The sequence below is a fragment of the Brienomyrus brachyistius genome, unplaced genomic scaffold, assembly GCF_023856365.1.
Source record: "Brienomyrus brachyistius isolate T26 unplaced genomic scaffold, BBRACH_0.4 scaffold54, whole genome shotgun sequence".
Taxonomy (NCBI): domain Eukaryota; kingdom Metazoa; phylum Chordata; class Actinopteri; order Osteoglossiformes; family Mormyridae; genus Brienomyrus; species Brienomyrus brachyistius.
In genome coordinates, this window is record NW_026042329.1 from 408453 (window position 1) to 422896 (window position 14444).

Consider the following 14444-nt stretch of genomic DNA (forward strand, 5'->3'; position numbering starts at 1 on the left):
TGCAGCAACCTGCAGCTCCCGGGCAGGCGCCCCCACTGCAGCCAGCTCCAGTTCCTGACCGCGCTCCAGTTCCTGACCGCGCTCCAGTGCCTGACCGCGCTCCTGTCCCTGACCGCGCTCCTGTCCCTGACCGCCCTGCTGCAGCTGCTCCTGAGGTGCCCCCGCTGCAGTCCCCTGCAGTTCCCGGGCGAGCGCCCCCACAGCAATTGCCTGCAGCCCCAGTTCCTGATCTCGCCGCAGCCGCTTCCGAGACGCTCCTGTCCCCGCCTGCTACAGCCGCTTCCGAGGCGCCCCCACTGCAGTCACCTGCAGTTCCAGGGCGAGCGCCCCCACGACGGCGGCTTGCAGCGCCTGGGCCGGCGCCCCCACTGCAGTGTCTTGCAGTTCCAGGGCGAGCGCCCCCACGACGGCGGCTTGCAGCGCCTGGGCCGGCGCCCCCACTGCAGTGTCCTGCAGTTCCAGGGCGAGCGCCCCCACGACGGTGGCTTGTAGCGCCTGGGCCGGCGCCCCCACTGCAGCGTCCTGCAGTTCCCGGGCGGGCGCCCCCACGACAGCGGCTTGCAACGCCCGTGCCGGTGCCCCCTCTGCAGCGTCCTGCAGTTCCCGGACGGGCGCCCCCACGGCAGCGGCTTGCAGCACCTGGGCCGAGGTCCCCACTGCAGCGTCCTGCAGTTCCCGGGCGGGCGCCCCCCACGACAGCGGCTTGCAACGCCCGTGCCGGTGCCCCCTCTGCAGCGTCCTGCAGTTCCCGGACGGGCGCCCCCACAGCAGCGGCTTGCAGCACCTGGGCCGAGGTCCCCACTGCAGCGTCCTGCAGTTTCCGGGCTGATGCCCCGGCAGCCTGACCGTGTTCCTGTCCCGGCGCCCCGGCAGCCTGACCGTGTTCCTGTCCCGGCGCCCCGGCAGCCTGACCGTGTTCCTGTCCCGGCGCCCCCTCCGCCTGCAGCAGCTCCAGAGGCGCCCCCTCCGCCTGCAGCAGCTCCAGAGGCGCCCCCTCCGCCTGCAGCAGCTCCAGAGGCGCCCCCTCCGCCTGCAGCAGCTCCAGTCCCTGTCCTAGTCCCCGAGGTGGTCCCGGACAACTCCATCTTGGCTCCTCCCTCTTCGGAGGTGGAGGAGCTGGAATGGGACCCCTCGGGGACAGAACTTGTAACCCCTTGTCCCTCGCCCCGGCGACATCGACCCCGAACTAGGGTCGGCCTGTCTGTGTCCCGCAGGGGAAGGGGACACAGACGCAGGGCTGGGGTCCCGCCCGCCCTGCCCCCTGGCTCGCCCTCCCTCGCCTGCGCTCTGGCTCGGCTGGCGCCTGCGGGTCCTGGCCCTCCGGGTCGGGCGTCGCCTGCGGGTCCCCCTCCGAGGCTTCGTCGCCCCGCCTCACTCCCCTCTCCAGAGCCTGGTCGGTCGCCTGCGGGCTCCCCGACGGCGGCTCCTCGGTTGCCTGCGGGGCCCCTACCTCCGGCCCTCCCCCAGACGTCGCCGCCTGCTGCAGCTCCCCCCTCCTCCGGGCCTTCCCCGGTGCTCCCTCCTGCTCCCTCCCTGGCCCCTCCGCGGGTCCCTCGCCCTGCCTCCTCGGCCCCTCCGAGGTCCCCTCCGGCTCCGGCCTCCCGGCCGCCTGCGGCCCCTCTGGCTGCCTCCCGTCACCCGCTTGGGCTCCCTCGGGCTCCCCTTTGTTCCCCCTCCTTGTCTCCCTACGCCCCTGTCTTTGTCCCGCCTGTCTCTGCCCCTTCGTTTTCTGCTCGCCCTTTCGTTCCGCCCGTCTCTGTTCCTTGTGCCCCGGTGTACCCGCCTTGCACTCCTGGCCCCTTTGTTCCTCCTGTTCCCGCTGTGTCTCCCTTCCTGGTCTGTCTCTCTGCTTTCCCGACCCTCTGTCAGGTTTTGTCCTTTGTCTTGTCCCTGGCTGTGTTTTGTGCCTCGGTCCTGTTTCCTGTCTCTCGTTGATGGTTGTTTTTTTGCTCCAGGTCCCGGTTCCCGTGTCCCGTCTGTCGCCTCCTCCCTGGCGCGCCCGGTGAAGCGCGCCTTTGGGGGGGGGTTCTGTCATGCCCTGCTCGTCGGCTCCTCCTGTGTGCCACGCCCCCTGCCTACCCACGTGTTTTCTCCCAATTGTACCCAGCTGTATCTAGTTCATTTGCTCAGTCCTGTGTATATCAGTCCGTGTCTTACCCGAGTCCAGTGTCCGTCATTGATGTCTGTTGCCGTCCTGTGTTCCCTGCCCCGGATTGCTCCTAATAAACCCCGTTTTCCCGTATCCTGCTTGCCTGCCTGCTCCTTGCTCGCTCTGCCCGCTTCGCCCGACCGTATCCCGTGACAAAACCAAACTCCACTCTTCGTTTACAAATTTTACTCGGATCCGAAGAAATTGAGAACAGGCCTATGTCTCACAGTCTGACAGCTTGTGGTGAAATCCTCAGCAACTGATATATAGTCTCATAAAGTCTAATACAGAGGGGAAATTGGTGAATAAGTTGCAGTCTTGGGAATTACAGAAATATATATATCGAAGTTGAGAAGCTGATGGAGTTTGAGCTGTGTCACTCATGGGAAGCCTAATCAACGGTAAGCTGTTCCTGCCTTCAATCTGAACGAAACATTGCGCTGTGTCTGCGTTTTATGCATCACTAGAGATGCATATGAAAGGCGCTCGTTTACTTTTCATTAGTCCTGTGATCTTAGGGTTTGCATGACATTGACGGGGGCAGTTATGATGACTGACTGCTTGTCTGGGTCTTTTTTTGTTGTTGCAGCTAACGTTAACATCACTGGGAATCCCGAGACCCACGGTGTTGGAGAAAGCGCTGACGCTTTACACCCCAACTCTGGTACTTATATGTTAGAGAAAGCGCTGACGCTTTACACCCCAACTCTGGTACTTATATGTTAGAGAAAGCGCTGACGCTTTACACCCCAACTCTGGTACTTATATGTGAGAGAAAGCGCTGACGCTTTACACCCCAACGTTGGAGAAAGCGCTGACGCTTTACACTCCAACTCTGAACACACTATGAATCATGAGACAACACACTTTAATGTTTTACTTGCGCAAGGGTGCCCACACTCTGTGCCACAACAAACTGAGCTACAGCCAACAGATTGTGTCACACAGAGTGTTTCCCTTGGCTCCTTTATTTATAGTCAGTGGGAGGCGCAAGAGTCATACAAGATAAGGAAGTAAGAAGTGAGAGACAGTTATGTTTGTCTTTTAGGTATTTAGGCGTTGAACACATACCCGAGGTATGTGCAAGCTGATTACAATATGTGGTTAGCCGTTACCGATCATACAAAAAGATAATAACAGTTTTCTTCAACCTAACACACGGGAGTCATGAAAAATTGTCAAACTCTAGTGTCGCTCATATGAATATAGTTCACGATTGATAGTGCCCCCCATAGTCAGTTAGATGCCAGCCCAGTAGATCCACTCTGATGCCGGCCCTGGTACCCAAAAGTATCTCCTATTTTTTTGCACAGGTCCCTTCAGGGGCTCCATAATAATGACAGGTCTGAGTACTGAATATTATGCATGTATGTGCATATCTACCTTCATATCTACCTTTACCTTCATGTTCACAGAGGCCCCAGAACGAGTCATCTGGTCTGAATCGGCACAAAAATGGGGGGAGCTCTTTCTAAAATGAACCCCTCTGTGGAGTGTATAACGAAGACAACTGAAAGGTAAGACTGATCCTGTGTATGTTTGTGTGTATCCCTGTCCCGCCTCTTCCTGTATGTCATTTCCCTCTTTGGCCAGCAGGTGCCGCTGGCCATCACGTTTGTTCTTAGTTTGTACTGTGTTCTCTTGTTCCCTGGGCTGCCATGTGGCTTAATGGGCAAATCGGACAACTGTGTCACGTTTTTTTTTTTTTTGTTGTTGGAATGTCACCTCTCTTTTGTTGTGTTTAACATTTATGATTTCTTGTAAAACCTGTGTTAGTATTTGATGTATTTCTGTACAGTCCCTTGTTTTGTTCCCTCTATGTAGTAATATATAGTAATGTTCAGTTACCCTGTTGTTCTAAATTTCACCTTGTGTTTTATCCTTTGGATATCTGTCAAAAGCCCTCAGCTATGCTTCAATAGTCATAGTCCTTAGTGATTAACTGTCCATACCTGTCTTTCGTTACTCCTTGTCACGTGTCTATTTAAGTATCTGTCCGTGCTGTAGTCTTCAGTCAGTCATTGCATTTGAGCTGGTATGGGTTCTGTTAGTTGTTGTTTTGCTACTGCTCCTGGTTCCCAAGTGTATTGTTATCTTTGTTTCATGCCTGGGGGGTATTCCATGAATTAAGGGAAAGTCTGATTTATTTCGACAAGTCTGGCTCATTTAAGTGGGAGTGTCTTAAATGAATCCCCGCTGAGTTACCATGGTAACTTACGCGAGTGAACAAGTCTGCTCTGGACCGGGTTCACTGTCTCGCTTAGCTAAGCCGTGTCTCAAAGAACATCCAATGTATGGGAACAGATTCCCAAACGATTCCCAAAAGACGAAATTCCGTCATACATGTCATGTAATAAATATAAATGAAGTTTATTGTATATATTTTTTGGTCTCCGCATCTTCCCACTCAGAAAATCCTATTGGTAGTGGTCAGGGCGAACTTTTAGGGAATAAATTGTTATTTTTCCGAAAGCATCTAGGTTTATTTTACTTATATGATGTTACATTTTGTTCCATTTTTTTCCAAGGATCCACTTTTAATATTCAGTTTTAAAGCCCTACATGGGTTAGTTCCTCCTTATATTTCCACCGATTTGTTATGTCCATATACTGCATCAACGTCACTGAGGTCCTCTGACCGGCGTCTTTTGTCCACTCCAAACAAAGGGTGACCATACATTCGCAGTAGTAGCACCAAAATTTGGGAATAGCTTACCACTGCATATTAGCTATTCTTCAGTCTTAGTCTTTAAAACTCATTTATTTTCATTAGCATTTGATGAGACTTAAATGCACTACAGAGCAGATAGTGTATCTGTGTTTTATGTAGGTCTTATACCTTGATATCATGTTGTGATTTTATGACCTTTGTAAAACACCTGGTTCAGCAAGAACTGTTCTTACAGTGCTATATAAATAAAGTTGACTTGACTTTGTCCAGAAAAACATGTTTGGGTCCCCCTGCACAGACTATATTGTTTCTGACGTGTGCATTGTGCAATGAGGACAATTGCTAATCGTTATTAATAAAAATGTTTTAATGTGGTTACACTGCAAATGAAACAAGGTTTCATTCCATTATGTCCACCAACATCCTTTTTTTCTATTTATGATATTGTTCTTAAAAGAGGTGAATGTTTATGAACAAAAAGTCTAAAACCTATTTAGCAAATGGATCATAGTGACAGAGGCTGTAACAATAATACTAAGAAAAATCAAGAAACCCTGTATTCACTTTGTCTTCTCGAAATTCTGCTCAGCACCAAGTATAAAGTAAATTTGTTTGACAGGACTTGAGTAAGATGAAATTTCTTTATTAAGGATCGGCATCCTGGAGTTGACAGCAGGAAAACAGAGTACGCCCATTCCAAAGAAGTGAACTGCTGAAAAAAGAAAATGCTCAAGTTTTATGCATTTCTGTAACTCCCCATAAAGGCACTTTTTTGCTTTCTAGCCTAAGACACGGGCAACATTCCCACAATGCATCTCTCCCCAGCTCTACTGGAACTTTTCTTCCACACCGTAAAACAAGCCTGTTTGCATCAAGAGCTTCACAGCATGTCAAAGTACATGAAGGCAGAGCAGAAGGCTAAACAGCTGAAGGTTTACTGTGACACTGTTCTCATATGAATTATATTTACATAATGAGGCTCTTTCTTGCATAGCATGGTGGCACAGTGGTTAGCGCTGCCTCACAGCAAGAAGGTCCTGGGTTTAATTCTGGGGTTGGGCGTAGGTCCTTTCTGTGTGGAGTTCACATGCTCCTCCTGTGTTCGCATGGGTTTCCACTGGGGGCTCCGGTTTCCTCTCACAGTCCAAAACCATGTAGAACAGGTTGAGTCGCGAGTCTGAATTGTGTGTGTGCACTGTGGTGTGTTGGTGACTGCCCAGGGTTGGTTCCTGCCTGTGCCCCTTTTCCAGAAATAGGCTCTGCCCCCCCAACCCCGTGACCTCAGTTGGGATTAAGCCGTTACAGTGATGGATTTTTCCTCTGGCTGTCCACAGTGTCCTGATGGAGAGAGCAGGCTCACCTGTACCCAGCTGTGTTTCCATAAAGAGTGACAGGTCAATGGACCTACCAATCTACTTCAAAGAGGAACCTTTTCCATCAGATCAAAGGTAAATGTGCATTTAAACAAATGACCCTCAGACTCAAAATACAGAGGCAGACACAAGCTATGAGGAAACACGTCATAATGAATGCATGATTTTTTTACCTTTGGCAAATCCCATTGTTTTTGACAATTAAAAAAGTTTTGTCTGTATTCTATTTAAATCATGTCTGAGGTAAAAGAATGGGGATTTCTGTGAAGACTAACTGCCTGCAAGCTGAAATTGGAAGTTAACTAAAAACTGCATTTTAAATTTCAATCTTCTGCATACAGCTAGAAAAAAGCAGGCTCACTTGCACACTGCTGTATATCGATTAAGTTTGTTTTCTTCTGGGATGGATGTTCCTGCTTTGATAATAAATAAATGCATTATCATGGACTCATTATATCTGCTCAGATTGAGGCTTCAGTCTGAACATTTTTAATGAGACTGTGCCTATTTATAATGTATGTCCTGGTAAGTCATCTGACAAGAAATCTAAGAATTGAATTCTTGCCCAAGGATGATATTTAAATTGTTGCTGAACCAGATCATAATAAATGTAATATTTATGCGATGAAAACTGAAAGTAAAATTATGATAAACAGATTTTATTAATTATAATGAAAAAAAATCAAAAGCATAAATGAGAAACGAAATCTACACAGAAGCTAAGTTGGGGAAGGACCCCCTCCTTGACCTGGAGAGAGCGCTCCACCCTTTTCCGAATGAGGACCATGGTCTCAGATTTGGAGGTGCTGATTGTCATCCCAGCTGCTTCACACTCGGCTGCGAACTGTCCCAGTGAAAGCTGAAGGTCATGGTCTGATGAGGCCAACAGAACCACATCATCCGCAAAAGGCAGAGACCTAATCCTGAGGTCACCGAACCGGACACCCTCAATGCCCTGGCTGCGCCTAGAAATTCTGTCCATAAAAGCTATGAACAGTATCGGTGACAAAGGGCAGCCCTGGTGGAGTTCAACCCTCACTGGAAACGAGTCCGACTTACTGCCGACAGTGCAGACCAAGCTCTGACACCGGTCGTACAGGGACCAAACAGCCCTTAAAAGGAAGCCTGGCACCCCATACTCCCAGAGCACTTCCCATCGTCAAATGCCTTCTCCAGGTCCACAAAGTACATGTAGGCTTGGTTATGCAAACTCCCACAGACCCTCCAGGACCCTGCTGAGAGTATAGAGCTGGTCCACTGTTCCATGGCCAAGGCGAAAATCACACTGCTCCTCCTGAATCCGAGGTTCGACAATCCGGCGGACCCTCTTCTCCAGCACCCCCGAATAGTCCTTACCAGGGAGGCTGAGGAGTGTGATCCCCCTATATTCGGAGCACACCCTCCAGTCCCCTTTCTTAAAGAGGGGGACCACCACCCCAGTCTGCCAGTCCAGAGGCACCGTCCCCAATGTCCACACGATGCTGCAGATGCATGTCAACCAGGACAGCCCCGCAACATCCAGAGCCTTGAGGAACGCACTTCTCTCCCTCTCCCTCCCCTTATCTTCCCTGCTTTGCTCCTCTCATCTTGTCTAGTCTACTGTCTTATGCTTTGAGAGACTCTCTCAGCCCTGCTCTCCAAACTAACCTCCACCTCCCCATTTCCCTCACCTGTTGCAAGTTGTGTCATTTTATGTGTAAGGTGTAGTGACCATGTGCTTATGTTGCTGAGGTGTTTTTTTCGGTTCCTACAATGCCCTCCACACTGGAGTACAGTCTGGGGGCTGTTTTTTTATTCTCCTCCTCTCTCCTCATGTTATTCTGTTTCTTTTCTTCTCTCTGTTTGCCCCTGTCTTCCCGACCTATCTACCCCCTACTGTGATGTCTGTGTATATGTATGGTCGGGTTGATGGCCAGTTTTTTCGCTGGTACTTATGACTAGTGACATGGTGTATTGCAACAGCAATAAAGGGTTCTCATCTCATCTCAACTCCGGGCAGATCTCATCCACCCCTGGGGCCCGGCCACCGAGGAGCTTTTTAACCACCTCAGCAACCTCCGCCCTAGAGATAGGGGAGTCCACCCCCAAGTCCCAGACTCTGCTTCCTCATTGGAAGGCGTGTCGGTGGGATTGAGGAGCTCTTCAAAGTATTCCTTCCACTGACTCACAACGTCCCGAGTTGAGGTCAGCAGCGTCCCATCCCCACCATAAACAGTGTTGATGTTGCACCACTTTCCCACCCTGAGCTGCCAGATGGTGCACCAGATTCTCCTCAAAGCCATCATTCTCTATGGCTTTTCCAAACTCCTCCCATACCCGAGTTTTTGCCTTCTTCTTCAACTTGACGGCATCCCTCACCGCCAGTGTCCACCAGCGGGTTCGGGGATTGCCGACATGACAGGTGTCGACCACCTTACGGCCACAACTCCGGTCAGCCGCCTCCACAATGGAGGTGCCCTTTTGAGCCCTTTTGGACTCAATGTCCCCCACCTCCCCCGAGACATGGACGAAGTTCTGCCAGAGGTAGGAGTTGAAGCTCCTTCTGACAGGGGATTCTGCCAGACGTTCCCAGCAGACCCACACTATACGCTTGGGTCTGCCAGGTCTGACCAGCTTCCTCCCCCACCAGCAGAGCCAACCCACCACCAGGTGGTGATCGGTTGACAGCTCCGTCCCTCTTCTCACCCGAGTGTCCAATACATGCAGCCGCAAGTCCGACGACACGACCACAAAGTTGATCATTGAACTGCTGCCTAGGGTGTCTTGGTGCCAAGTGCACATATGGACACCCTTATGCTTGAACATGGTGTTCATTATGGTGAATCTGTGACGATCACTGAACAAAACACCATTTGGGTTCAGATCAAGGGGGCCTTTCCTCCCAATCACGCTCCTCCAGGTCTCACTGTCATTGCCCACGTGAGCATTGAAGTCCCCCAGCAGAACAAGAGAGTCCCCAGGAGGAGCGCTCTCCAACTCCCCTTCCATCATAAGGGGTGTAATGCGCCGCACGTCATCTGGTTCCTCACCCAGGACCTGTTTGCCTTGGGTGACCCTACCAGGGGGATGAAGCCCCAGGCAACTTAGCTCCTGGGATCATTGGAACATTCAAACATCCACCGCGATAAGGTGTCGGCTCTTGGGGAGGTAAAACAAAATCCATAATTTATAATAAAGCCTGCCTGTCAACTATCAGACTATTTTCTTTTACCAGATGTCCCTCCTCTAGATAATTGATGGTCAGAATAACTTACACTAAGCATGTCAAATTGACACAATCAGCCCCGGATATTAAACCATGTTTCACACAAAGGGTTTCTCAACCCATTCCTCTAGGACCCCCAGACAGTCCACATTTGTTCCCCTTTCTAGCACACAGCCAATCAAGAACACTGAATACCTGGTACAGGTGTGTTGGGAGCTGGGTGGGAGCAGGACTGGGTTGAGAAACACTGTTTTAGGTGAAATATGAACATGCAGTGAGCAGGATGTGTTGCTGCCCTCGAAATCGATAATAAAGTAGAGTCTCCAAACGGGTACAATGAATTTATTGCCGCTCTGCAAGCACCATGAAACTAAAGAATATATTAATAAATATATATTTAGGTAAAGAATATAAATAAACAGTGAGTTTGCACATACAATAATGTATGTACAAATAATAATTTGTACATACAAAGTCAATACAACAAAATATTCGGGAGTCACACAAATCTAAGTAATAAATAAAGAACAACATTACAAAACAATGAAGAGTGTTACTTTACAGTGCCTACTTAAAGATATCATACCTCGCTCCACTTCCCGAGGGGACAAACTTTAACTTCTCAGCAATCAATCAGGCTTCTTAAGCGATTCACTTTACATGCTGCTCCTGCAAAGATGCATGAGAAGTGCAGTGGAGGTCTGTGCGTGATGTGGAAGAAATTTCTCGAAGTCCGATGTTTAAGTGTTTGACAAACTTTATTATCCAATGAGCTCAAAGGGACCAGACACTCAGCAATCATGCGTCTCGTGTTCTGCTCTCCGAACAACAAGTGCATACATCTCTTATAGCCAAAAATGGGCCAGTCATCAGACTGTTCAAGGAAAATGATCAGATGTCTGTAGACACCAGGCACTTCTGCTTATTGAGGCTTGCTTATCAGCACAGAGCAGGGCAACCTGAACAGAATTTTCCTTTGCAGTTTAATACTGAGTAAAGTTACATTTATCCAATTACCCAATTACTTTTCTCACTTCCAGGTCATGCTGACCCAGACCCTTGCTGAGCAAGCTTTAGTGTGGCAAACGTTAGTTCCTTCACAGAAAATAGAAATCTCTTTACTTACAGTAAGCAAGCTTGCATTAGTACATTGTGTTTGATATATCAGACTGATTCAAGTGAGGTTATATTGTTTCAGTTATTACAAGTAAATCAACAGCACCATTATAAGTTCTATTATTAATTATTGATTAGATATGTATATACATTTGCATAATCATGAATTTTATATCACAGTGAGCCTAAGGTTTGCCGTTTTTCCCATAAACACTCACTATTGTGCGCTACTCTCACGCCGTCTCATGAATTTCAAAATAAAGCTCCCTGATGATTATGTGATCACTTACATAATCACTTACAAACACTCAGTGATGACGAGGACAGACTTTTTTCTGCTGTTCACTCCCGCAAACGTTCGAGTTTGACATCCGGAGTTGTGGATGTTTTGTCGCTGCTCCTGGTACCATTTGGAAGAGGGCAGAGTATGTGCTAATTGAGAAGATAATGACCAGTTTATAACAAAAGAAACAAAAAAACATTTGACTGGAGCGTCCCAGCAGTCTGATGAAACAATGGAGAGCTGGGTCACTTATTGTGAACGGTTCTATTTACAACTAATGGCAATAAAGGGGAGCTGGTTGTGCCAAATTTTGAGCATGATAGAGGCTAAAACTTCTGGATTACTGAGAGATCTGCTTCAGCCAAATTAACCAGATGGTTATACACTGAAATTGTAGAAACTTTACAGGATGTTTTTGTCCTATGCAACTAGTAGTAGGAAAGCGGTTTAGGTTTCACAAAAAGAAACAGGAAGCAGGAGATTTAATTATTCAGTATGTGGCTGAATGACCTGCTATATGATAGATTAGTGAGAGGGTTACAGAGTGAGGCAATCCAACAGCACCAGCTTACAGAAGACCCCCCTCACCTTTCAAAAAGCCATAGAAAATGCTGTATCCATGGAGCTGTTAGAGAGGGAAGCACAGCAGCTCACTGTGGCATCTAGGTGCAGGCAGCAGCAGCCGCCTCTGACAGTGCAGAGAGGTGGCAGCAAGGAATGTCACCCCTGTGGAAGCAGAGTCACCACCCAGCATAGTGCTGGACTGAAGAGCTCACAGGCCACGGCTGTGGTAAGGAAGGGCTCACTGAGCGGGTTTGTAAGGCAAAGGGGGAGAAATGGAAGGAATTATACAGGGACAAGGAAAAGACACGGAAAGAGAAAACAGACAAGTGACATTCAAATAAAAAACTGCAGGCTGTAAAGCAGGACCAGACTGACAGCAGTGATTGACTCAGAAGAGGAGCTACTGGTCAAAGTGCTGAGAGTAAAAGGCGGCACAGCAGCCTATGGTGTCACACCACTGGTGGAGGGACATCCAATCAAGATGGAGACTAACACTGGTGTCACGGTGTCATTCATGGCAGAGAAAATATTCAGGGAAAAGCTGAGTTACATTCTGCTAGACGTACAAGGCTCATGATGAAGACCTACACCGGCGAGACTGTCCCCATGACCAGAAAGGCAGAGGTCCTGGGGGAACTGAACAGACAGAGGGCCAGACTTCCCAATTATGTGGCTAAAAGGGATTACCCAGCATTGATGGGCTGGCCATGGTTAGAGACCGTTTTCCTGGACTGGATTGAAGAGAACAAAGTGTCAGTGGATGAGACGAGGCCTTCAGCAGTGCTGAGGCGACATGCAGTGGTGTTCAAGGATGAACCAAGAAGCATGAAGGGGAAGAAGGTCAAGCTGCAGGTGAAGCCTGGCACCACACCATGCTTCATGAAGGCCAGCAAGGTCCCCTAGGCACTGAAACATAAAGTCAACACAGAGTGGTTGAGATTGAGGTTATTGTACTGGTACCACACAGCTGATGGACAACACCAGTGGTGCTGGATGATATAAAGGAAGACTATCTAGACATTGAGGCAGATGTTTTGCAGCTTTGACCTGCCTGAGCAAATTGTCACTGACGATGGGCCATGATGTAAGACAAGGAGCAGCCCAAGTTGGGGCACTAACCCATCACAGGACAATCACACACCACTGACATCTACAGGCAACTTGGTAACTCCATTGACCCTCAACATGGTTTTCGATTGGAAACTAGAGTACCCACAGGAAACCCCATGACAACATGGAGAGAACATGCAAACTCCATACATATGGTGCCATGTTGGAGACTTCAACTTTGGCCCCAGAAAGGTGAGGCAACAGGTCTAACCACTGTACTAGCATACCATCCTACACACCTTTCAACGAAGTTTAAAATGTGCTACTGTCTTGTTATATTACATAGATCCTTTCCTTCTGAAGCATAATAACAGTCCACATGAAACTACAGGCACATCCCCAGCGTATATCTTGATAAAAAGAGGAGTCTGGACACGTGTTTACCTGCTGAGGCTTACATTTATAGCAGGAACTGTGCCAAATGAGCCAAAAGCAGGCAATTCTCCACCAGAGACCCAGTTCTGGCATGAAACTACACTACAAAAGAAACATGGACCACTGCTACGATTCTAAGATGGAGCCTATTTCGTACCATGTGCAGACCAGAGACAATCTAATATGGCACAGGCATGTAGACTAATAGCTACCTCTGAAGGCTGCATCTGCCATGCCGACCGCCAACATACCAGACCTGACACCCAGGAGCGAGTGACTTACTTACGAGGGAATGTCAGCACCCACACCCACACTGCCATGGGAGCCAGTGGCTGAGCCAGATCCTACGGAGCTGCCAGAGGTCACACCAGAACCAGGACCTGCTGGGAACCTGAGGTGCAGCCCAGCGAGAGACAGGAAGCCCCTGAGTATTACAGGCAGTCTAGTGTTAACCCTGGAAACAAGGGACAGAATAAATCCCTTTGGGGTTACGCGAGATATTTTTTGGAGGCAAAATAGAAACAGGAGTGCTGCCGATCGGGGGGAGGGGAGATTGGTCAGACAAATTTGTATGTTTGTATATTTCATTTTAACCAAAATTGTTATAAATCGTTTGGCATAAACATTTTTTCATGCCCGGCTCGTCCGATCCTCGTGTGTGCCACGCCCCCTGATTATCCATGTGTGCTTCCCCAATCATACCCGGCTGTGCCTTGTTATTTTGCCCTGTCTTTGTCTATATCAGTCCATGTCTTGCCCTGTTCGATGTCCGTCATTGATGTTTAGTACTGTTGTGATGTCCTGGTTTTCCCGTAGCTGTCTCGCCCCTAATAAATCCCCAGTTTTCCCCGCCTTTTGCTGTCTGCTTCGTCCTTCCTGCCTCCTTCCTGCCTCCTTCCTGCCAACCCGCTAAACCTCACAAATTTCATCTTGATTGTTTTCTTAAAAAAAAAAAAATCAGCTGGGGGCCCATAGATTGCGGGGCCCAGGGTTGGTCTCTTCCCTCCCCATTCCTCCCCTGGATAGTTATGGTAATTAAGTTGATATCTGTCTCTCTATGCTGCCACTAGATGTCACTGCTTCTCTTTTACTGTCATAAGCAAGCTGATGTCAGGAAGCCACCATAATGAAATAAGCTCAGAATGTGGATGGCAGTTATATCTGTTTAAATAACAATATAATGGTTGGATATCTGTGTTTTATTCACAGGGACCGAGTGAATAGATGTAATTCACATCCACATAATGGAGACTTATCATCCTTCTTCAAGGTGTGTATTTAATTTAATCTAAATTTACATATATCTTCTACAGATGTACAATAAGTAGTTCATCTTATCAAACAAATTATATTTACTAATGTTGCGTTCCATTTACCTCGGAGGTCAGAAGTTGGTGCTGGGAATGACATCACACCCAAGTTAACCTCATTCCAGTACAGCAAGTCAGAAAGCCATTTAGCCAAACCAAGGACCTGTTTCAAAAAGCAAGATTTCTTGGTTAGCCAGATAACTTGTTATACTTAAGGTACTCCAGTTTAAATGAACTTTATCTTTGTTCACTCATATTTAACCCAGACTACCTTAAATCTGACACTTT

The 14444-nt window shown here is 48.5% G+C and overlaps 2 protein-coding genes and 1 long non-coding RNA gene across 3 annotated transcripts in view; 2 read left to right on the forward strand and 1 right to left on the reverse strand.

Moving 5' to 3' along the window:
• Window positions 1–14444, forward strand: part of LOC125724024 (NACHT, LRR and PYD domains-containing protein 12-like) — a 593671-nt gene that overhangs the window by 384615 nt on the left and 194612 nt on the right. The window lies entirely within an intron of this gene.
• The window catches only part of LOC125724087 (uncharacterized), a 198776-nt gene that overhangs the window by 182385 nt on the left and 1947 nt on the right, over window positions 1–14444 (reverse strand). The gene's annotated exons all lie outside the window — the stretch shown is intronic.
• Window positions 1–14444, forward strand: part of LOC125724029 (NLR family CARD domain-containing protein 3-like) — an 89129-nt gene that overhangs the window by 5752 nt on the left and 68933 nt on the right. The window contains exons 2-4 of the mRNA XM_049000883.1: window positions 2739–2813; window positions 3565–3666; window positions 6155–6268. Of these exons, the coding sequence (XP_048856840.1) occupies window positions 3605–3666; window positions 6155–6268 (176 nt within the window). The 5' untranslated portion in view covers window positions 2739–2813; window positions 3565–3604. The remainder of the gene's footprint in view (window positions 1–2738; window positions 2814–3564; window positions 3667–6154; window positions 6269–14444) is intronic.